At 41.6% G+C, this 25,968-nt stretch overlaps 1 protein-coding gene across 6 annotated transcripts in view; it reads left to right on the plus strand.

Moving 5' to 3' along the window:
* LOC135525987 (centrosomal protein kizuna-like) overlaps positions 1 to 13,520 on the plus strand; it is a 36,306-nt gene extending 22,786 nt beyond the window's left edge. For 5 of the 6 annotated variants that reach the window (XM_064953980.1, XM_064953983.1, XM_064953986.1 and 2 more), the window contains 2 exons: positions 12,089 to 12,135; positions 12,511 to 13,520. In XM_064953980.1, coding sequence (XP_064810052.1) covers positions 12,089 to 12,135; positions 12,511 to 12,605 — 142 coding nt within the window. In that variant the 3' untranslated portion in view covers positions 12,606 to 13,520. Of the gene's footprint in view, positions 1 to 926; positions 3,461 to 12,088; positions 12,136 to 12,510 lie in introns of those variants that run through there. The other variant, XM_064953985.1, reaches the window with a different exon arrangement.
* The last annotated feature ends 12,448 nt before the right edge of the window (positions 13,521 to 25,968 follow it).

The raw sequence follows: 25,968 nt of genomic DNA on the forward strand, positions 1-25,968 counted from the left end.
GTTCCCTTGGACAACAGGATGTGCTCAGGCATTCGCTTCGCGCCCCCCCCCCCCACCCAATCACTCAGACAGACACAAAGTGTCATAATCAGAAATTATCCCTCTGGAGGAGAGGCAGGAAGAAGCGATGTGTGTGGCATCTCTCAAAGAACACTGGCAGGGAGGGAGAGGAAGGGAGAGCGAGTGGGAGGAGAAACCGAGATCAGGCACCAGAAGGTGCCAGGTAGAGAGACCAACGAACATGCAGACAAACTAACAGAGCCTGATTTAGAGCACAGCTGACAGAAATGTGTTCAGAGACTTTCGGCAGAGAAATAATATGGTGACAATTTTCTTTCCCATTGTGAATTCATGGCAAAGGCAGACACATGCCCAGTCTAAAAACAAATGCTTGCTCCTACCCCTAGACACTTGATGGCCCTTCATTTGTAGATCTGCAAGCATTGTAATTGTGTAAGCAATATGGGTGTAACTCCATATAGCCCACTGTGAGTTCATTTGGAACTGGGCAAGAGAAACGGGCACAAACAGCATTGAGGTGATACTGTCAGACGAGGTCACTCTCCTGCATTGAGTTCCTCTCCTCCTCCCACAGTCAATCACACCATATCTAACAGTATTCATATATATCTGTCTGATAACCCTAACCCTTACGGGTAACAATTAAGTACCATATTGTGATTGTCTTCAATAAAAATTGTTTATAAAAAAATAAACATTAGCTTCTTAGCAAATAGCAATTTCTCAAGCAAGAATTTTACTAGGGCTGTCGTAGTGGTTTGAGTGGGGAGAGGAAAACTGAAAATTAGCTGTTATTGGCAGAGCGGTTTAGCACTCTCTCTTTGTCTATCGACTAATTTAAAAACAGGCTGAATTTCAGGTGGTCTTTTCAAACAACCCCTCCGCCCCCACCTTTTTGTCCTCAGAATTGTTCGTAGTGCTCCGAGACAGGATTGTGTCGCGGCACAGATCTGGGGAAGAGTACCAAAACATTTCTGAAGCATTGAAGGTCCCCAAGAACACCGTGGCCTCCATCATTCTTAAATGGAAGATGTTTGGAACCACCAAGACTCTTCCTAGAGCTGGCAGCCTGGCCAAACTAAGCAATCGGGGGAGACGGGCCTTGGTCAGGGAGGTGAACAAATACCCACTGGTTGCTCTGACAAAGCTCCAGAGTTCCTCTGTGGAGATGCGCGAACCTTCCAAAAGGACAACCATCTCTGCAGCACTCCACCAATCAGGCCTTTATGATAGAGTGGCCAGACGGAAGGCACATGACAGCCTGCTTGGAGTTTGCCGAAAGGCGCTTAAAGATTCTCAGACCATGAGAAGCAAGATTCTCTGGTCTGATGAAACCAAGATTGAACTCTTTGGCCTGAATGCCAAACGTCACGTCTGGAGGAAACGTGGCACCATCCCTGCGGTGAATCATGGTGATGGCAGCATCATGGTGTGGAGATATTTTTCACTGGCAGGAACTGGGAGACTAGTCAAGATAGAGGGAAAGATGAACCGAGCAAAGTACAGAGAGATCCTTGATGAAAACCTGCTCCACAGCGCTCAGGACCTCGGGCGTAGGTTCACCTTCCAACAGGACAATAACCCTAAGCACACAGCCAAGACAACGCAGGAGTGGCTTCGAGTCAAGTCTCTGAATGTCCTTGAGTGGCCCAGCCAGAGCCCGGACTTGAATCTGATCTTGTAGTGTCATACTCAAGAAGACTCGAGGCTTCAATCGCTCCCAAAAGTGCTTCAACAAAGTACTGCATAAAGGGTCTGAATATTTATATAAATGTGATATTTCAGTTTTTTAATACATTTTAAAATATTTTTAAAAACCTGTTTTTGCTTTGTCATTATGGGGTATTGTGTGTAGATTGATAAGGGGGGGTGACTTATTTAACCGATTTTTAGAATAAAGCTGTAATGTGACAAAATGTGGAAAAAGTCAAGGGGTCTGAATACTTTCCGAATGCACTCTGAATGGCGCACATGCACACTCCATGTCTTAATTGTATCAAGGATTAAAAATCCTTCTTTAACCTGTCTGCTCCCCTTCATCTACCCTGATTTGAAGTGGATTTAACGAGTTTCATCGATAATGGATCATAGACTAACAAGGTGAAACCCGGTTTAAGCTATGTCATGGAAAGAGCATAATATTTTGTGTACTCAATGTGTATACACAACACAGGAAAATCAACTTCTTGACTGCACTGGGCTTTTAATCGCACAATGTAAAGTGTTTTCATTTCTATTCATGATAAAAGTAAGTAGAAAATGGAATTAGAAAATGTGTCACATTCCAATAAGTAGGTTGTCTAACTTCGGTAGTTAAAACAATTTGTATACTGAGCAAACATAATGCTACGTGTAAATTCTTTGTCCCATGTTTCATGCGCTGAAATAAAATATCCCAGAATTGTTCCATATGCACAAAAAACATATTTCTCTCAAATGTTTTGCACACATTTGTTTACCTCCTTGTTATTGTGCATTTCTCATTTGCCAAGATATTCCATCCACCTGACAGGTGTGGCATATCAAGAAGCTGGTTAATCATTACACAGGTGCAACATGTGTTGGGGACAATAAAAGGCCACTCTAAATGTGCAGTTCTGTCACACAACACAATGCCACAGATGTCTCAAGTTTTGAAAGAGCGTGCAATTGGGGTGCTGACTGCAGGAATGTCCACCAGAGCTGTTGCCAGAGAATTGGATGTTCATTTCTCTAACATAAGTGTTGTTTTAGAGAATTTGGCTTAATGTCCAACTGGCCTCAACTGCAGACCATGTGTAACCATGCCAGCCCAGGACCTCCACGTTGAATTTCTTCACCTGTGGGATCATCTGAGGGGAGTACTGTCTGTAATAAAGCCTTTTAGTGTGGAAAAACTCATTTTGATTGCCTGGGCCTAGCTCCACAGTGGGTGGGCCTATGCCCTCCCAGGCTCACCCATGGCTGTGCCCTTGCCCAGTCATGTGAAATCCATAGATTAGGGCCAAAGGGCAACCGGAGAAGAAGGCTGACATTATTTTAAAAAAAATTCTCCTTTGCGTTGTTTGTAACTTTTTTTTTTCTAACTTATTTTGTACATAATGTTGCTGCTACCATCTCTTATGACCGAAAATAACTTCTGGACATCAGGACTGTGATTAACTCACCACGAACTGGCAGAATCCTTTTGTTACTTTAACTAGTCCGACGAGCCCGAGGTGAATGACATATTGCTTTCCCGGGAACATGCCCAGATCCCCGTCATTTGTGTGAAGAGAAGGCGGAGAAAAGGGGGGAATTCGAAGGCAATTGGAAAGCAGTGTTTTTTTTTCCATTTTGCTAGCAAATGTGCAATCTTTGGAAAATAAAATCGCTGACCTATGCGGAAGATTGAACTACCAACGGGACATTCAATACTGTAATATCTTATACTTCACGGAGCCATGGCTGACCGACGACATTATCAACATACAGCTGGCTGTATCGCCAGGATAGAACGGCGGCGTCTGTTAAGATAAGGGGTGGCGGACTATGTATTTTTGGAAATAACAGCTGGTGCACTATATCTAAGGAAGTCTCAAGGTTTTGCTCGCCTCAGGTAGAGTATCTCATGAAAAGCTATCTACCTAGAGAGTTTATCTGTATTTTTCGTAGCTGTTTACATACCACCACCGTCAGAGGCTGGCACTAAGACAGCATGGAATGAGCTGTATTCCGCCATAAGCAACAAGAAAACGCTCACCCCGAGGCGGCGCTCCTAGTGGCTGGGGACTTTAATGCAGGGAAACTTAAATCGGTCTTACCAAATTTCTGTCAGCATGTTAATTGTGCAACCAGAGGGAAAACAACTCTGGACCACCTTTACTCCACACATACAGTGCATAGAAAGCTCTCCCTCGCCATCCATTTGGCAAATCTGACCATAATTCTATTCTCCTGATTCCTGCTTACAAGCGAAAATTAATGCAGGAAGCATGTTCAACCTCTCCCTATCCGAGTCTAATACCAACATGTTTTAAGCAGACCACCATAGTGTCCTTGGGCACAGGAACTAAGGTAACCTGCCTAAACGACTACCGACCCGTAGCACTCATGTCTGTAGCCATGATTTGCTTTGAAAGGCTGGTCATGGCTCACATCAACACCATCATCCCAGAAACCCTAGACCCACTCCAATTTGCATACCGTCCCAACAGATCCACAGATGATGCAATCACCATTGCACCTCACACTGCCCTTTCCCACATGGACAAAAGGAACACCTATGTGAGAATGCTATACATTGTCTACAGCTCAGCGTTCAATGCCATAGTGCCCCGAAAGCTCATCAATAAACTAAGGACCCTGTGACTAAACACCTCCCTCTGCAACTGGATCCTGGACTTCCCGACGGGTCGCCCCCGGGTGGTAAGGGTAGGTAACAACACATCCGCCACGCTGATCCTCAACACAGGGGCCCCTCAGGGGTGCGTGCTCAGTCCCCTCCTGTACTCCCTGTTCACTTATGATTGCACAGCTAGGCACAGCTACAACACCATGAAGTTTGCCATTGACACAACAGTGGTAGGCCGGATCACCGACAACGACGAAACAGCCTATAGGGAGGAGGTCAGAGACCTGACCGTGTGGTGCCAGGACAACAACCTCTCTCTCAACGTGATCAAGACAAAGGACATGATTGTGGACTACAGGGAAAAGAGGACCAAGCACACTCACATTCTCATCAACAGGGTTGTAGTGGAGCAGGTTGAGAACTTCAAGTTCCTTGGTGTCCACATCACCACAAACTAACGTGGTCCAAGCACACCAGATAGTCGTAAAGAGGCCACGACAAAACCTATTCCCCCTCAGGAGACTGAAAAGATTTGGCATGGGTCCTCAGATCTTCAAAAAGGTTCTACAGCTGCACCATCGAGAGCATCCTGACTGGTTGCATCACTGCCTGGTATTGCAACTGCTCGGCCTCCGACCGCAAGGCACTACAGAGGGTAGTGCGTACGGCCCAGTACATCAAGGGGCAAAGCTTCCTGTCATCCAGGACCGCTATACCGGCGGTGTCAGATGAAGGCCCTAAAAATTGTCGAAGACTCCAACCAACCAAAGCATAGACTGTTCTCTCTGCTACCACTTGGCAAGCGGTACCGGAGTGCCAAGTCTAGGTCCAAGAGGCTTCTAAACAGCTTCTACCCCCAAGCCATGAGACTCTTGAACATCTAATCAAATGACTATCCAGACTATTTGCATTGCTGCTACTCTCTGTTATCATCTATGCATAGTCACTTTAATAACTCTACCTTCATGTACATATTACCTCGACTAACCGGTACCCCCGCACATTGACTCTGTACTGGTTCCCCCCTGTATATAGTCTCGCTATTGTTATTTTACTACTGCTCATTAATTACGTGTTACTTTTATTTCTTATTCGTTTTTTTATTTAGTTTTTTAACTCCATTGTTGGTTAGGGGCTCGTAAGTAAGGTGTTGTAACCTGTTGTATTCGGCGCATGTGACTAATACAATTTGAAATTAATTTTATTAAAATTGACCGATTTCTACTAAAACCTTTGACATTTTAGCACGTTCTATTTTATTTTTTTGTTCAGTATATAATTTGTGACTAATTTCACTGGTCTAGAATTGAATTGAATAAAAATATTCAATTTTATTTCTTTCAGTCAATGTGTTCTGTTCTGTCAAGCAGCTCTGATTCCAATGAAGGAGCCACCTACTATCAATGAATGTACCCGAGTGTGAATCTGTGGCACTATTTCCAGTGCTGCAGTTTTCCTTTGTGGCCAGCAGAGAGCACTCATACATTAGAGAGCACAGAGTGGAATCGGTGAATCCCCTGAGTGCTCCATCCTACTATAATCCTCTGCTTTATTCAACATCTAAACAATTTAGCTGTGGGTCATAGCTGGGAAGAGAGTAGGAGTTGATGGGAGTGATGGGGTGATGGGTCTCCCTCTTTTTTTCCCTTTACCTTTAGACAAACGCTGTGCTAGAGTGCCTGTGCTATTAGCATTTCTGTGTGGGTGTTAGGAGCTTAAAAAAGACAGTGTAAATAGAGGCAGCATTCTCTACCAGGCTGTGCTAACAGTATATGAAATGCAAGGTAAGCATTATTTTTCCAGACAGAATCCACCACCCTGTATATATTTTCCATTATGGAAGAACATCATCAAATTACCTTCATTCCAATGAACTCATTACAAAAACATTCAATCATTATATAGTGCAGTTTGAAAAGATAGCATATGAGAAGCGAAGGAGGCAGTCATAGGTCTAGGTCTCCTTTACTTAGACACGAGCAATAAGTATGTCTAATTGGGGAAAAATAAAGTCTGCTTTTTCACATGCAGTGGGATAATACGGATTTGTAATTGTGGAATTATTTTATAAGGGCTATGACATGATTGGTTATATTGATATTTCCTTTGTATCATTTGCACCAAACGTATCATACAATTCATAATTCTACAAGGCCTATAACCTAATGATAGACAATCAAATGTTAGGGGAAAAATCATTAAGTTGTGAATGAAGGATGCCAGTCCTGCTCACAAACCTTATTGTAATGTAGATATAACATAAGGTAAACAGTAATATGTAACAATCACAAACCAGGAATGAGACTCTCCAAAAAGGAGTCATTTCAATGGTAGCTATAATTTGCAGCATTTTTCACATTACGTTCACCTCTGTCTACCAGAGTGCAAAACAGTGGCCAGCCCGGTCTGTCTTACATATTCAGATCATTGCCTCAATTAAGGGAAACTCAGCACAATATGAACTGGCATAAATGTTTATGGAAATGTAATATTAGATTTGAAGGGGTCATTGGCATCCTGGGCTCTCTATGGTAATGGGCCAGTCTTGAAAATCAGTCCGGTCCCTGTCTGAAGTGGAGCAGCTGACGGATCATTCCCATGCTGCCTGCGGAAGTTCTAAAAGAATAGTCCAATTTATTCCCCGGAAACATGTATTTATTACCGTCATTACAGTGGCGGGGAGAAGAAGTAACATGTTGCTGTAAATGGCTTGAGATTTTAAAAAAGGAATGTGAATATATACATACATATTGATTATGTCTGTGTTTTCAGATGTCATGGCCTAGGATGCAATGCCGTAACAGCTGATGTATAATTTTGTAAAATACGTCCCTATCCAAAATAAGAGGGACTGTGTTTGACAAGTTATGTTAGTGTAGCAGCAGGCTAAATGGGAAGTAGCAAACCAGACTTCGTCTTTTTATTTAACAAGGCAAGTCAGTTAAGAACAAATTCTTATTTACAATGATGGCCTACCAAAAGACCTCCTGCAGGGACGGGGGCTGGGATTAAAATAAAAATATAGAACTAAACACATCACGACAAGACACTTTGCTGTTCCACTTTCACTTCAAGGGCCAATTTTCTGAAAAGTACAGACCGTTTTTAAAAATATTTAATTTGAAGCTCACCTTGCACTAAGACTTCATGAATGCTCTTATGGATAAACTGTGTAGTCAGAACTACAAGGTTGCACTTCCCAAAATTATGACTTGACCATGTAACTATTGATTGTTTGCGTGTGCGTTTTGTGTAATTACAGTTTTATCTGTCTGGTATTCCCTAAATCAAACATTCTCTCAATGAGAAGCAAAAAATGTTACAGGAGTGTCTGACACTTAATCTATACTTGTGGATGTTCTCGTGAGAATTGCTCCTACTTAAAGGTGATTTGAACATGACATAAAAAAAATACATTATGCTGGGTATAATGGCTGCTAAGAAGACAATCTTACAAAGTTATTTTGAACATGGAATGAAGTCTAAAATGTGTTCATATTTAAATATGTCCACTGCAAGGTTGCAAACAGCTTCCACTGTAACTTTGACAAATTGGATCAGGGCTGTGAGTAATTTTATAGCTGAAGTATTTTTGTATTTTGCAGGTAAGTACAACTTGTTAAAGTTGACTTACAGTGCCTTCAGAAAGTATTAATTATTGTCCTGCTTAAAGGTGAATTGATCTCCCAGTGTCTGGTGGAAAGCAGACTGAACCAGGTTTTCCTCTAGGATTTTGCCTGTGCTTAGCTCCATTACGTGTATTTTTTAATCCTGAAAAACTCCCCAGTCTTTAATGATTACAAGCATACCCATAACATGATTCAGCCACCACTAAGCTTGAAAATATGGAGATTGGTACTCGGTAATGTGTTGTATTGGATTTGCCCCAAGTTAATTGCTTTGTCACATTTCTTGCTGTATTACTTTAGTGCCTTGTTGCAAACAGGATGCATGTTTTGGAATATTTTTATTTGGTAAATGCTTCTTTTTCATTATGTCCATAAGGTTAGTATTGTGGAGTAACTATATAATGTTGTTGATCCATCCTCAGTTCTCTTATCACAGCCATTAAACTCTGTTTTAAAGTCACCATTGGCCTCTGAGCGGTTTCCTTCCTCTCTGGCAACTGAATCCGGTAGGACGTCGGTATCTTTGTAGTGACTGGGTGCATTGATACACCATCCAAAGTGTATTTAATAATTTCACCATGCTCAAAGGGATATAAAAATGTCAGCTTTTTTATTTTTACCCATCCATCAATAGGTGCCCTTCTTTGTGAGACATTGGTAAATCTGCCTGGTCAAGTGGTTGAATCTGTGTTTGAAATTCACTGCTTGACTTGCTTGACCTTACAGATACAGTTGAAGTCGGAAGTTTACATACACTTAAGTTGGAGTCATTAAAACGTATTTTTCAACTACTCCACACATTTCTTGTTAACAAACTAGTTTTGGCAAGTCAGTTAGGACATCTACTTTGTGCATGACACAAGTCATTTTTCCAACAATTGTTTACAGACAGATTATTTCACTGTATCACTATTCCAGTGGGTCAGAAGTTTACATACACTGAGTTGACTGTGCCTTTAAAACAGCATGGAAAATTCCAGAAAATGTCATGGCTTTAGAAGCTTCTGATAGGCTAATTGACATAATTTGAGTCAATTGGAGGTGTACCTGTGGATGTATTTCAAGGCCTACCTTCAAACTCAGTGCCTCTTTGCTTGACATCATGGGAAAATCAAAAGAAATCAGCCAAGACCTCATAAAACTTATTTGTAGACCTCCACAAGTCTAGTTCATCCTTGGGAGCAATTTCCAGATGCCTGAAGGTACCACGTTCATCTGTACAAACAATAGTACTCAAGTATAAACACCATGGGACCACGTAGCCATCATACCGCTCAGGAAGGAAACGCATTGTGTCTCCTAGAGATGAATGTACTTTGGTGTGAAAAGTGCAAATCAATCCCAGATCAACAGCAAAGGACCTTGAGAATATGCTGGAGGAAACAGGTACAAAAGTATCTATATCCACAGTAAAACCAGTCCTATAATCAAAATAACCTGAAAGGCTGCTCAGCAAGGAAGAAGCCACTGCTCCAAAACCGCCATACAAATGCCAGACTACGGTTAGCAACTGCACATTGGGACAAAGATCATACTTTTTGGAGAAATGTCCTCTGGTCTGATGAAACAAAAATAGAATTGTTTGGTCATAATGACCATCGTTATGTTTGGAGGTAAAAGGGGGAGGCTTGCAAGTCGAAGAACACCATCCCAACCGTGAAGCACGAGGCTGGCAGCATCATGTTGTGGGGGTGCTTTGCTCCAGGAGGGACTGGTGCACTTCACAAAATAGATGGCTTCATGAGGACGGAAAATTATGTGGATATATTGAAGCAACATCAAGTCTTCAGTCAGGAAGTTAAAGCTTGGTCGCAAATGGGTCTTCCAAATGGACAATGACTCCAAGCATACTTCTGAACTTGTGGCAAAATGGCTTAAGGACAACAAAGTCAAGGTATTGGAGTGGCCATCACAAAGCCCTGACCTCAATCCTATAGACAATTTGTGGGCAGAACTGAAAAAGTGGGTGTGCAAGCAAGGAGGCCTACAAACCTGACTCAGTTACACCAGCTCTGTCTAGAGAAATGGGCCAAAATGCAACCAACTTAGTGGGAAGCTTGTGGAAGGCTACAGGAAAAGTTTGACCCAAGTTAAACAATTTTAAAGGCAATGCTACCAAATACTAATTGAGTGTATGTAAACTTCAGACCCACTGGAAATGTGATGGCTGAAATAAATACTCTATCATTCTGAAATTTCACATTCTTACATATAATCAAGTGGTGATCCTAACTAACCTAAGACAGGGGATTTTTACTAGGATTGAATGTCAGGAATTGTGAAAAACAGTTTAATGTTTAAATGTATTTGTCTAAATTTGTACTCCTGAACTTATTTCGGCTTGCCATAACAAAGGGGAGGAATACATATTGACTCAGGACATTTCAGCTTTTCAATTTGAATTAATTTGTAAAAATGTCTAAAAATACAATTCCACTTTGACATTATGGGGTATTGTGTGTGGGCCAGTGACAAAAAAATCTCAATTGAATCCATTTTAAATTCAGGTTGTAATACAAGAAAATGTGGAAAAAGTCAAGGGGTGTAAATACTTTCTGAAGGCACTGTATATTTGTCTAGTCTGAATAAATGAATGTTACATTTTGCCATTTTCTTGCATAAAGAATATCTAATTGAATCATATCTGAATCTGTACCTTTTTGAACAAAAAAGGTGTAATCTAAAAGGCTTAAGGCCCCCAACAAAAGCCTTGCTCTGGGTTTCAGAAGGACATATTGTATGTATGCAAGGTGCCCTTTTAAGATGCAGACAGGCTAATCATTTGTGATTGCGTCCTTGCCTCGTCCCACACATCTACTTTCTTGACCTTGGTTTTTTGACTGGCTCTATTTTGATTTGCCTGCTCGGAGTGCCAAAGGTTTTCAGAGTTATACTCTTTTTCTCTTGCCTTGAGGCAGGAGGTAGACATCATCCAAATATCTGCCAGGAAGCTTATTGATATGTGAATGTGATGGTCACACCATAATAGTTATGCCGGCTACATAATTGAATGCATTGTATTGGAAAGCAATCTTCTCACTGTTAGAAATGGGGAGTTGGGAGGATTAAAAAAAAAATATATATATATATATATATATAACATAATTGAGTTCATTTACTCGATGTACAGCAGTCACATTTGGCTCTGCCAAGGCTGTGCTTGGGGAGAAGGGGGTAATTGTGAGGATGGCAATCAAAGGGGTCATGCGTTTCAATTGAGGGACACATGGATGCAGATGAATCAACACAACCTGTGTGTGTGTGTGTGTGTGTGTGAGTGAGAGAGCAAACTGCCCTATTTTTGTTACATCTCAAAGAAAAGACTCACCGTAGGACATAAAAATATAAACAACTGGCCATATGGATATACGATAACCCGAAAGATGATTGGGATGTATTGTGGTGGTTGTGAATAGGCCCTGTGATGATGTAAATTGAAGAGGCCTTTAAAAGTGGAACGGCCTACTGCATATGCATCAAGGCACATCAAAGCCTTTTCAGGGGTCCTACATTTACATAGCGACATCACTGATGCTATGGGAACCCAGCAACCCTGTCTTTGGACCACTTCTGAATAAAGTGGGGGCTTGTGGAAGTCCTTCAGCACGATTAGAACAGGAGTCAAGGAAGTTCCCTTTGGTTTTCCTTTCCTTTAAAACGGGCTTATGCTTGGAAGTCTGGCTCCTCCATGTTTGGATAGGCATCCTTGTAACGTGTGTGTTAGATACACATTTTGGTAAGGGCACTGGTACAAGAAACAAGGTATTTGTTGGTGTGAGTTGTGCGTTTGATTGATGGGACATGTACTGAGCTGTATTGATGGTTTTTCTAGGATTTCACTGACTGTGGCAACAATATAATTTTTTATCCTTTAAGGCTATTTACCTGTTATGTGCTTGACTTGTGTGAATTCTGAACCATTGTTTCTTGTATGAGATTATAAAAGGTTTGTGTGTCTTTTGACACAACTGGTGAGGTTTTCCTTATTGGACACAACTGCCATGCACATTTGAAATCTTAAGTGCTCTCAATGTGAAAGACCACCGTCACAATTAACTATTGCTTCTTGAAATTATGCTCTATCAACAAAACACAGGGCTATTGACTGTTTTCTTTGTATTTTCAGGAGAGAAACGACAAAAATGAAAACCTACTCTGCTGTACAGTCTAAAGGTGAGTTTAGAATGCATTACAAAGCCAAAGCCTAAATAATGCTCTCTATCTTTGTCATATCTCCAAGCAGGCTAGCTAGTTGTTAGCAATAAGTTAGCAATATTGTGAACCGCGTGAGATGTTATGTTATGCTAATGTCAGAATCATCCATCTTAGTATGGATCACAAATGGGTGTGAAAAGGGCACATGGACAATTATTCAAGATCTTGCTCTCTGTAATAGCCATGTTACATGTGTAATTAGTATGCATTTCACAATGACTATCGGTTCCTATTTGCATTTGAATACACCCCCCCCCCCCCCCATCTCTGCTTTTATGAATTTCATGATTCAGTTTCAGGCGTCAAATGTTGGGTCTGTTATTTATTTTGTAGCTTTTTGGGGAGAGTCAGACGACAGCAACTCCGAGATAGAAGCAGCTCTGCGCCCTCAATACAATACGAACAATGACAACTCTGAGGATTTTTAGGACTGACTGCCTGAGAAAAGGGATTCTTAACAGAAGCTGCTGAGAGACAGCGCTTTAGAGAACATCTGCATACTGTTTATTTTTCTTCCATTTGTTACCCGACTAAACTCTCTCTACGCTGTAAACTGTATGCATACTGTATCATAAAAAAGGTATAATGATAAACCTGATACCTCTTACTATGGTTAAAGTATGTGAAGAGTTTTCAAACGCACCGATGTTAACCCTGCTTCAGTCTCTTTATCTGAATGACTCTTACAACTCATAATAACAGCTTGAAATAGATTAAACGGGTCTTTTGAAGCGATTTGTTTGCACTAGGCTAGAAATCATGCATTTTGAATGCTGCTAGCATCTCCGAGTGGTCTGCATCTAGCATGCTTGAGTGTAGTGACGTGAGTCACCTGTGAAATGACAAAGAACAATGGCCACTCTGGATGTTACCAAACGACCTGCGGACCTGTTGAAGTGGCCCATCGCCCAGGACAAGATGTACCGTCCTGTTAACAGATCCACAATGATCACAATGTTTGTTTCTGAAACAAGTTGTACTTATATACAATGATTATATCAGACCTGTATTCTTTTTCCTTTTTCATTTCCCATGGGCCTTTTCATTGGCTATGACATTTCAAACTCATTTTTTTATTGCTCAGAAGAAGTACAATCATGTTTTCATGTTCTATTTTTGTATAATGCTTTGTGATCAAATTATGTGTCGAGTAGACATACAGTACTCAAAAGACATAATAATTAATTTTGTGGAAAAAAACATGCAGTTTGTTAAACCCATCAACCTCCCTCCTCCCATCCACCTTTTTCCTTTTCACCCTTCAAGTAGCAGTGCATGTCAATGACAGTGACTATTCATTACGCTAGTTAAAATGCCTTGGAAATAAATTCACCTGAACCATGCAGCATCTCCACTGGCCCTCAGCCTGTTTTCCAGTTCTGTAAATAACCTCTTGTGAGAGGTCGCCTTTCTGAATCGTACATGAAAGTTAATCTGTATCATGTCTATAGAATATTGAACATTTGTAAAGCCATGTGATGTTGTAATATTGTAAAAGCCCCTGGCGTTCAGTACATCGGTAGGATTCCATTAGTCAGCTTTTAGGTGACTTTATATGCCTGAACCTTCTAAAGTAGGACTCCACACTCATTACCAGTAATGGCTTCAGCCAGCCCTGCACCTCACGCAGAAAGGGAATGTGTCGGGATAATTTGGAGTTTGCTAAAAGGCTCCCTAACATAATATCCGTGTTAAGGAGCAGGTCAACAGATACTTGGTGCAGCAGATAACTCTGTGAGAGGAGGTATATTGTACAAAATACACAGAGTATACCAGACATCAGGAACACCTTCCTACCCCCCCCCCACACACACACACACACACTTTTGCCCTCAGAACAGCCTCAAATCATCGGGGGATGGACTACAAGGTGTCAAGCGTTCCACATTGGAGTCAACCACTCCAATGCTTCCCACAGTTGTGTCAAGTTGGCTTGATGTCCTTTAGGTTGTGGACCATTCTTGATACACACAGGAAACTGTTGAGCGTGAAAAAGCCAGCAGTGTTGCAGTTCTTGTTACAACCGGTGTGCCTGGCACCTACCATAACCTACCATACCCTGTTCAAAGGCACTTCAATATTTTGTCTTGCCCCATTCACCCTCTGAATGGCCCACATACACAATCTCATGCCTCAAGGTTTAAAAATCCTTTAACCTGTCTCCTCTTCATCTACTCTGATTGAAGTGGATATAACAAGTGACATCAATAAGGGATCATAGCTTTCACCTGGTCAGTCTGTCATGGAAAGAGCAGGTGTTCTTAATGTTTTGTATACTCGGTGTATAACAACACAATAAATAGCTTGGAAGATAACTTTTCCTGATTGACACAGTGGTAGCAGGCTGCAAATCACGTTTTATTTTTATATTTAATTAACCTTTATTTATCTAGGCAAGTCAGTTAAGAGAAAATTCTTATTTACAATGACGGCCTATCAAAAGGCCTACTGCGGGAACGGGGGATTAAAAAATAAATACAATTTTAAATATAGGACAAAACACATCATGACAAGAGAGACAACACTACATAAAGAGAGACCTAAGACAACAACATAGCAAGGCAGCAACACATGACAACACAGCATGGTATCAACACAACATAACACCAACATTGTAGCAGCACAAAACATGGTACAAACATTATTGGGCACAGACAACAACACAAAGGGCAAGAAGGTAGAGACAACAATACATCACACTAAGCAGCCACAACTGTCAGTAAGTGTGTCCATGACTGAGTCTTTGAATGAAGAGATTGAGATAAAACTGTTCAGTTTGAGTGTTTGTTGCAGCTCTTTCTAGTCGCTAGCTGCAGTCAGTTGAAAAGAGAAGTGACCCAGGGATGTGTGTGCTTTGGGGACCTTTAACAGAATGTGACTGGTAGAACGGGTGCTGTATTTGGAGGATGAGGGCTGCAGTAGATATCTCAGATAGGGGGGAGTGAGGCCAAGAGGGTTTTATAAATAAGCATCAACCAGTGGGTTTTGCGACGGGTATACAGAGATGACCAGTTCACAGAAGAGTATAGAGTGCAGTGATGTGTCCTATAAGGAGCATTGGTAACAAATCTGATGGCCCGAATGGTAAAGAAAATCTAGCCGCTCGAGAGCATCCTTACCTGCCGATCTACAAATTATGTCTCTGTAATCTAGCATGGGTAGGATGGTCATCTGAATCAGGGTTAGTTTGGCAGCTTGGGTGAAAGAGGAGCGATTACGATAGAGGAAACCAAGTCTAGATTTAACTTTAGCCTGAGCTTTGATATGTGCTGAGAGAAGGACAATGTGCAATCTAGCCATACTCCCAAGTACTTGTATGAGGTGACTACCTCAAGCTCAACCCTCTGAGGTAGTAATCACACCTGTGGGGAGAGGGGCATTCTTACCAAACCACATGACCTTTGTTTTGGAGGTCTTTAGAACTAGTTTACGGGTAGAGAAAGCTTGTGGGACACTAAGAAATCTTTATTGTAGATCATTAAACACAAAATCCGGGAAGGGCCAGCTGAGTATAAGACTATCATCTGCATATAAAGGGATGAGAGAGCTTCCTACTGCCTGTAAATTGAGAAGAGTGTGGGGCCTAGGATCGAGCCTTGGGGTACTCTCTTGGTGACAGGCAGTGGCTGAGACAGCAGATGTTCTGACTTTATACCCTGCACTCTAAGAGGGGCACAGTAGTTAACAAACCAGCCCAAAGACCCCTCAGAGACACAAATACTCCTTAGCTGGCCCACAAGAATGGAATGGTCTACCGCTGGTATTCCCAAGCGCGCAATGCCGTCGGGGGTATGCAAAATAAAAACGTGATTCACATATTTTAAACAACATTTTTCTTCACATTTTCAAACAGCCCATTTATATTTTTCAACGGGGCTATACATTTGGGTGAGTTTTTTTGTCTCGCTTGAGTAGCGTTGTTTCACTGCCCCAAAAAATGTTATTTTAACCATCTGGGGTTCAGCAAAATAACAACACAGTGTCAAATACAGGTAGGCTAGTCAAATAATTAACATCCAATCACATGAACCGTTACACTCTCGCGGGAAACCTTCACTCTTGCACAGACATTTAGAAACTAAACATGACAATTTAAAAAATAAGCCACCAGTTTTTGGAGTGAAAATAAAAACGACTTTTGAGTAGTAAGACATGTATAAAAGCAACAGATACCATTAAAAAGAAGGGGCTAGAAGCATCTTATATGGTGAGCTACCGAGTGGCTAGGACAGGCAAGTCCAATACAGTTGTGGAGGAATTGAATCTTCCTGCTGCCGCGGAAGTGGCTGGGGCAATGCTCGGGGAAAAGGCCAAGAGAACTATACAGACAATGTCTTCATCAAACAACACTGTTTCACAACACATCAATGACATGGCAGGAGATGTTTTGAAAGGATTATTCCTTTGCATACAAGCCAGTGAAATATATGCGTTACAGCTGGATGAGCCAACAGATGTGGCGGCCTGGTACAGCTCCTGGTATATGTCCGTTACGTTTATGGGGGGGTCAATTAAGGAAGACATCCTCTTTTGCAAACCACTGGAAACCAGAACAATATGAGAGGATGATTGTAAAGTACTGGACACCTTTTTGACATCAAATGGACTTTGATGGTCAAGATGTGTATCTCTACTGATGGCGCAAAAGCCATTACAGGGAGACATAGTGGAGTTGTAAGGCGCGTGCAAGCAGTCACTGCCGACGCCACTTGGGTACACTGCAGCATCTCCCGAGAGGCTCTTGCTGCCAAGGGAATGCCTGACAACTGGAAAGACGTTTTGGACACTACAGTAAAAATGGTTAACTTTGTTAAAGCAAGTCCCTTGAACTCTCGTGTATTTTCTGCATTATGCAATGATTTGGGCAGCGACCATGTAACCCTTTTACAACATACGCTGCAACATGGTGCGCTGGTTATCAAGGGGCAAACTATTGACACGTTTTTTTAACGTTGAGAGACGAGCTTAAAGTTTTCTTTACTGATCATCATTTTCACTTGTCTGACACACAACTGGCCTATCTGGGTGATGTTTTTCTCGCCTGAATCATCTGAATCGAGGATTACAGGGAGACTCTCGGAGACTCTCCGCAACTATATTCAATGTGCGGGACAAAATTGAGGCTAGGACTAAGAAGTTGGAGATCTTTTCTGTCTGCATTAACAAGGACAACACACAGGTATTCCATCATATGATTTTTTGTGTGCAAATGACCTCAAGCTTACGGAAAATGTCAAATGCGATATCACCTGAGTGAGCTGGGTGCGCATTTACGCAGGTACTGGATTCCTTATCCCTTTCATGCCCTGCCTACAGTTCAGTTACTGATATCTGAACAAGAGCCTCATCAAAATTGCAACAAGCAGTTCTGTGAATTTAAAACAAAATCAGAAGCCACTGCCAGATTTCTAGATAGGGCTGCGCCCAGAGTTTCTTGCCTTGGCAAATTGTGCTGGTAAAACACTGATGCCCGTTGGAACCACATACCGATGTGAGAGTGGATTCTCGGCCCTCACTAGCATGAAAACGAAATACAGGCACAGACTGTGTGTGGAAAATGATTTAAGACTGAAACTCTCTCCAATACAACCCAACATTGCAGAGTTATGTGCATCATTTCAAGCACACTAACCATTAACCTGTAGTGAGTTATTCACAATTTTTGATGAACAAATAAGGTTTCATATGTAAGATGGCTAAATAAAGAGCGAAATTATTGATTATTATTGCATTAGTATTTGTGCCCTGGTCCTATAAAAGCTCTTTGTCACTTCCCACGAGCCAGGTTGTGACAAAAACTCATACTCAGTCTTATGTTTAATAAATGTATCGTATAGTGTGTGTGTGTGTGGCAGGCTTACAATGATGACAAAAACAACATTTGAGAGTGCGCTGACACTGGTGCTAGAGGGGGTATGCAGTTGGAGGTTGAATGTTTGAAGGGGTACTGGACTATAAAAGTTTGGGAACCACTGGTCTACCGTATCAAAAGCTTTGGCCAAGTCAATAAAAATACCAGCACAACATTGCTTAGATGCAAGGGCAATGGTGACATCATTTAGGACCTTTAAGGTTGCAGTGACACATCGGTACCCTGAGCGGAAACCAGATTGCATACCCGAGAGAATACTATAGACATCAAGAAAGCCAGTCAGTTGATTATTGACAGGTTTTTCCAACACTTTTGATAAACGGGGCAAAATAGAAAAAGGTCTATAACAGTTAGGATCAGCTTGATCTCCCCCTTTAAATAAAGGACGAACCATGGCTGTCTTCCAAGTAATGGGAACCTCCCCAGTGAGGAGAGACAGGTTAAAAAGATCAGAGATAGGCTTGGCGATAATAGGGGCTCTCACCTTAAAGAAGAAAGGATCTAAACCATCTGACCCAGATATTTTTGGGGGTCTTGTTTAAGGAGCTCCTTTGGCACCTCATACTCAGTGACTGCCTGCAGGGAGAAACTTTGTAGCGGGGCAGGGGAAAAAAGAGGGAGAAGCATTGGGGATAGTCACAGAATGGGTGGGAGTTGAGGAAACGTTGGACGGGCAAGGAGGCATGGCTGGGTCAAATAGGAATCCTGACTTAATGAAGTGGTGATTAAAGAGCTCAGCCATGTGCTTCTTGTCAGTAACAACCACATCATCAGCATTAAGGGACATGGGCAGCTGTGAGGATGAGGGTTTATTCTCCAGGTCTTTAACCGTTTTCCAGAACTTCTTGGGGTTAGACCCACAGAGAAAGAACTGCTCCTTAAGGGAACTACCTTTGGCCTTCCGGATAGCCTGAGTGCACTTATTTCTCATTTTCCTGATTTTTCTATTCTCTATGTTGGTTAGGTCGGGGTGTGACTAGGGTGGGTTATCTAGGTGATTTATACATCTATGTTGGCCTGGTATGGTTCCCAATCAGAGGCAGCTGTTTATCGTTGTCTCTGATTGGGGCTCATATTTAGGCAGCCATTTCCCCTTTGTGTTTTGTGGGATCTTGACTATGGATAGTTGCCTGTTAGCACTATTTTTAGCTTCACGTTTAGTTTGAGATTTATTGTTTCGTTTTGCTGTGAATTTCACTTAGTAATAAAAGATGTGGAACCCAGATCACGCTGCGCTTTGGTCCACTCATTATAACGATTGCGACAATTGTACAGCAATTTCATCAGGTAACATGAATATATAGCCGGCGAGAGGTGGTTAGGATAGGATGGGAGGGCAAAAGTCTGTGTAACCAATAGAAAGTCAGAGTCCCGAGTGTGGGAACACACATAGTCTGTCCCACGGTTGGGTTAAGAAAGTTTGTAGTCAACAAAGCATGCAGGAGTCATGAGGAAAATAGCAAAATGCATAAGAAAGAAATTCAATATATAACGACTTGGGGCTAGCCATTGTAAGTTCAGAGTCACTCAGGTGAGCTGGAGGTGAGCGAAAGCTCGGGAGAGAGGGGCGAGTCTGGTGGGGGTACCTGTACCAGACTGGAGGAGACAGGCCAGGGCAGACGGTGAACAGATCACCAGGTGGAATCCAAGCAACAGTGCAGCAGGCAACAGGAGTGTCATACCCACTTGGGAGAAGCTTTTATTTTTGGAGGCAGAGTTCTTGTAGAAAATTCCAGTGAATGGTCTTTGAACAGCATGAGGGGGCTTCAGAGGATGCAAGTGGCAGAAGACTCCTGCCACTTGTTGGGCCCAAAGGCCTCGACACCTTTTACTTCACACCTTAGTGCTAATTGAATTTGTATCTGGTCTGTCCATAAAGTAAAATATATAATTGTAATGTACTTTATTTTTATTTTTCTTCTTGTCTTTCAAAATAGCATCAGACCAAACACTACTTACTCAGTTCCAGGTTGGATGGTGTCCTCAGTTCTCTGCTGTTTGCTTGCTAGAGCACCCTGACATGTCAGGGGAGATTCTGTGATCCAAGACTCAATGGCTTCTTGAAGTATACATACTTATTGGATAGTACAGACAATATTAGAGCATCGGCTCTTCAACATATAGTATGAGATCTGTTGTTGAAGCATCAAACATGGGCTACTTGCAATATGGGTCATTTTACATACGATCATCGCTCCCAATTACAAAGCCGAGTCTTAGTTGGATGTGATGTGAACACATGCTATATAATGTGTAGTTTCTATCACAATGGATATGTCTACCATAGGAAAAAAATGCCATTTTATGCTTGTGTATGGCCATGCAGGATGCACTCATAACAAACAATTTAACCAACAGTGTGAGTCCCCTAACAGTTGCCTAACAATGCTCCCATAACAATGATTATGTCTATGGGAGTATATGAGCATAATGAGTAACATGAATGGATCCCATATGTTGACATGACTGTCATGAGACGTACACTGTACTGTATGTGACCACTGCTCTCAATAAGCTATGTCAAGAATTGTTCTCTTTCTCACTTTCAATTTTCTAAGTTTACAATTACACAAAAAGTAGCTTTGATTTGCATCTATTAAACCATAAAGCAATGAATAGGTCACTGTTATTAAAAACACCTACGGCACCTTCAGCAGGGTACAGATACTCACACACACACACACGTACTGTATACAGTACATTCATGCTACATACACACCACAACTGCCGCTACCAGACTCTGGTTACTGAACAATTGATACACTTTTCCCCCAATCCCCCTTCCCCAAAACACATGTAAATATTGGACATTATACAACAGGTGGGTCAAATCCTGGATGCTGATTGGTTGAAACCAACCGGTGTCTTCAACATGTTACCACCGGCTAAAGCTATGACGTTGAAATGCCTATTTACTCTGTTCCATCTCACTGCGCAATCCACTGTCTCATCAGGCCAGCCAGGCAATTTCTAAACTTGATCTTCACTATAAAAAGCATCTAGACATTATCTCCCGTTTCTTTTAGACTAGCGTTTGGTTTTCACCTGCAGAGATTTGTAGAAACCTTGCTGTCTGTCTCCGACATTTGCAACATTGTTTCAATATTGAAATTAGATCTCCAGCTGTAGTAATGAACTTGTCAGGACGAGACAGACAGGCAGACAGCTTTTCTTAGCCAATTGAAATCATGCATCAGCTGGCATCGTTTTTATGGATAAATAGAAAGAAATGTCAATAGAAACAGGTCAAATTAAACGCAATGCAGCTAGTTTGCAGTCTTTCCAGCTTCCGTTTGAAGTGATTGTGTTAGCTGTGTTGTTGGCTCGCTCCTCTGAACAACAGTGTCCTGACTAGAGAGCACATTTTCTTGACTTCGTCTCCGGCCTAACACCTGTGCCAATATATCCTCCAAACACCTGCTTCTCGGGCATTATCACTTAAATAAATTCTGCCTTCTTGTATACTTATGCTAAAATGTTTATTTTATTCTACTGAGTCATTTACTTTATGATCATATTCTTTTATTTGTTGTATTTCTTAATTTGTTGCATTGTCGTGAAGGAACCTGCAAGTAAGTATTTTGTTGGATGGTGTATCCCATGTGTGTGTGCAGTGGTGGTTTTAGCATGTCAATCATGTGGCAAACTCACTACACTACACGACACAACACAAAACAATACATTAATTGGACTACAACAGTGACAAACGGTGCCCATAAACTGTTAGGGCCTACATAAAGCTGTCCCAACAGCAGTCCCAACACCTTACCACTGCTACCCCTGGCTATCAGCGGAGCCTTTTCTGGCAGCAAAACTGTTCTCAAATGTGCGCCGCACATGTGAGCGGTTTCATGGACAGAGCTGGAACTATCCATTATATATTTTGAAAGAGGGGGGTTTAAATATGCAACTATCATGGGTTGCTAATATGATTTGGCTGTTAGACAATGAAAGTTGAAAGAGACCCAATAGAACAAGAGAAAGCCTATGAGTGAGTCTTTATTAAAAAAATAATTGCCTCCACGTTTCTATGGTGGGATTTTGGCTATAGGCTACTTTCAAGTAAAGTAAGACATGCCTCATAATATGAAGTAAAGCGTCCAGGTTTCAAACAATTAAGGAATAGAAAAAATATAGCCATGCTAATGATAGGCCTAACCATCTTCTGGTAGATGGGAGGCTTTCCCAAATTAAATGTTAACTATAGTAGCTACAAAGTAGCTGTCAGAATGATATCATGATTATTTGCATCAATCTGAAAACCTGTGCATTTTTTTTACATTAATCTGTTTCAATGGTAGGTCTACTATTAGCCTACTTGCACAGTACAGCTTGTGTTTGCCCTACTGTGAAAGACCAATACGGGATTCATCATTTTTTATTATTCAGAGTGTAGGCCTATGTCACTGCTTCTCATAGTCAACATACTATAACTAACGCATTAGTAAACCCTCTACAGTCATGCAGTACAGTGTACAGTCAGAATGCAGTTTAGCAGTTACACCGGTGGGCCCTGCTGGCAATACATTTGATCAAATCTAAATCTTACCTTGACTTGGAAGAGTTCCAGTGTTGGATAGCCATAGCCAGTGTCATGACTGTCCTGACCAGGTCAGGTTACAGGAGACCACAACCCTACAGATTATCTCTCAACCCCAACAGAGGAGGAGAGATATAGGGGTCTGAAGATGTGGGGGTTTTATGACCCCTCACATCCCTGGTAAATCTTAGGCCACACAACATTCCTGTGTACCCTCAATATGGAGAACCAGCCTCAGAACATGAAATAAAGGGACTTTGGAACAATGGTTTCCATCAGCCACAATGGTGGTCATGATGATAGATGGAATATGAAAATGTATGTCATTTTAGTTTTGTTATTAAAGGTTAATAGATGACGTTATTACGAAAACATTGTAACGTCAACAGTTTACCTAGTATATGTTTGATGTTTAAACATTGTACGTAGTGTGGAAAATGTTCAAATCATAGAGAATGCTTTGGTAAAGATGAAATGTGAAGTTAAAATTGGATTTGAGTAAAATCTAGACCTTGCCTGTTAACTTGGTACGCCCAGAGAATTGCCTTAAAGGCCGTTACGCCCACTTCTGACCCGAGGGTATAAAACCTGTGAGTGAAGAATTTACAGATGAGACTAAGTGACCCAAGCTACAGCCGAGGTCTAAAAAGTCAACGAACCCAAAACGCAACACAAGTTTGAAGACAAAGAAATATTTTTCTACCCAAGCTACGGATGAGTAGCTGTGTCTAAGCGGGTGAATTCAAGTCGAACCACCTAGCCTCCACTCCCCATCGAATTGTGGTATCTACACTGTTTCATTCCTACGCTGTGAGCTCTGAGCAACAGAGCTGTCTGTCCTCAGAAGAGCCCTTCCAGAGCAAGGGCAAGGGAATAGACTCCCAAGCCAAAGGACACTGGCATCGTGAGGACAACCAAAGAGTTGCGCCGGAGAAGTGCGTCATTGAGCAGTCCGAACGGTCCACGCAGAGAATCCACGGAGACCTTCCCCACGTAATTACATCATTATATTCTGACCCATAAGAGCAGCAGTTTGGGGCAAGGCTAGGGTTAGAATAAGCATAGCTGACAAATTCAACCAAATGTATATTGCTCTCGTGTACTTTCTCTTTTTCTCTCACTTTTCAATCCCCATTTTGGGTAACACGCGCCATAGTGTGTTGACCCGTTATGCTAAGTTCTAATCCATAGCCCAGAATGTGTTTTTGTGTTTGTATATCTTTTATCATATTTTTAGCTTTCTAGTAAATAAATACTCAACTAAGATTGGTGTGGTACGAACTCATTGGTGAGACCCGGGTCCGTGCAGATTCCCGGATTATGCGACGTTCAGAACGAGACTGTAGAGGTAACTGATTAATTAGCGGCTGTTGTAAAATCAATATTCTGATATTCTTTGAGTTAATTTGGGAAATAGAAACTCAATAAAACAAATTTTCCCATGGTGCCCCAGGTTAATGAGTTAATAATTGCTTGATTCAGTTAATCACGCAATTAGAAACCTTTAATCATTTGATGAGCAACATTTGTCACATTAACTAATACAATGTCATGACACCAGCTAGGCTAAACTAGGCACCTGCATTCACTAGTTAAGTGAAAGGTTTTTTTTAAACACAACCAAATATAGCTAGGTCTCTCTCTCTCTCTCTCTCTCTCTCTCTCTCTCTCTCTCTCTCTCTCTCTCTCTTGCTTCATATTAATTTTTAAATAACTTAATTTGTTCAAAACTTTTTAAACTGTTGTCTCTCTCTCTTTGAGTTAACTACTCAACTACTAGCAGTGCTAACTAGCTGTAGCTTATGCTTTCAATACTAAATTCATTGACTGTTCATTTGATTGGGTGGACAACATGCCAGTTCATGCTGCAAGAGCTCTGATAGGTTGGAGGACGTCCTCCGGAAGTTGTCATATTTACTGTGCAAGTCTATGGAAGTGGGTAAGAACCTTGAGCCTCCTATGTTTTGTAAGGAAGTCAATGGACCCAGAGAAGGACAGAAGTTGGTGCTACACTGTGGTGCTACCCTACAGAGGTCTTCTGAGGCTACTGTAAACCTTCATTGCAAAACCGTGTATTTTAATCAGTTATTTGGTGACGTGAATATATTTAGTATAGTTTTATCTAAAAAGTATAACTTTAATGTTTCACTATTTTATTTTTTATGAAATTCACTGAGGAGGATGGTTCTCCCCTTCCGCCTCTGAGGAGCCTCTATTGATGTGTATTCTCTACATACAACTAATAAAACCTTGAAATGGAATGACTAGATTGTTGTGTCTTGCAATTCTATGGGCAACACCATGTAGGGCAGGCCTATGTTCCTGTTTAAAATGCCCCACAGTGTCTTTGAGGAATCCGAAAGTGCTGTAGAAATGAAAAATTCACTCTCCATCAAATCTCCAAAGACTTCCCTCTTGGAGCAGAGAATGCCTAATATAAAGAAGCTCTATGCCTTTTTGTACCATGTAAGATGAATTCCTTTCCACTGGAAGGCAACTGTTTATTTTACCTGTATACTTATTGCATACAGTATCTCAAGGACACATGAAGGACATGCTTTTAGTTTGTCACTTTGGTAAATGCTCCAGTCTAAAGTGCTCCCACAAAGCCTTTTCATGGCTCCAAACAAGGTAAAGAAACACCAACATAAAGTGTCTTAATAGGGCGTCGGGCCGCCACGAGCCGTCAGAACAGTTTCAATGAGCTTTGGCATAGATTCTACAAGTGTCTGGAACTCTATTGGAGGGATGCGACTCCATTATTCCGAGAAAGATTCCATCATTTGGTGTTTTGTTGATTGTGGTGGAAAATGCTATCTCAGGGGCCTCTCCAGAATCTCCCATAAGTGTTCAATTGAGCTGAGGTCTGGTGACTGACGCACACACATACACACACCCTTTAAACCACCTATGTTCCTTTGAGACCCCTCTTTCAAAGTCACTGAGATCTCTTCTTTTAGCCATGGTAGCCAAAATAATGGGCAACTGGGAATTTTTATACATGACCCAAAGCATGATGGGATGTTAATTGCTTAATATACTGAGGAACCACACCTGTGTGGAAGCACCTACTTTCAATATACTTTGTATCCCTCATTTACTCAACGGTTTCCTTTATTTTGGCAGTAACCTATACATGTATATGTATTGAATCCACTGATAGTATTCTGTCCACCAGGGAAAGCTGTAGGGGACAAAGCTGGAGAAGGGAGGCAGGTACGGGGATTCAACATTTAATTTGGAATGGACATGCAACAGGACAGGAACAGTGTCAGAACTGGGAAACACAAAGACAGACGACAATCAATGTAGAAGCAGAGAACAGAGAGCTGAACCAGACAGATATGGGGAAGGTAATGACAGAGGTGATTGAGTCCAA

The sequence above is a fragment of the Oncorhynchus masou genome, chromosome 32, assembly GCF_036934945.1.
Source record: "Oncorhynchus masou masou isolate Uvic2021 chromosome 32, UVic_Omas_1.1, whole genome shotgun sequence".
NCBI lineage: Eukaryota > Metazoa > Chordata > Actinopteri > Salmoniformes > Salmonidae > Oncorhynchus > Oncorhynchus masou.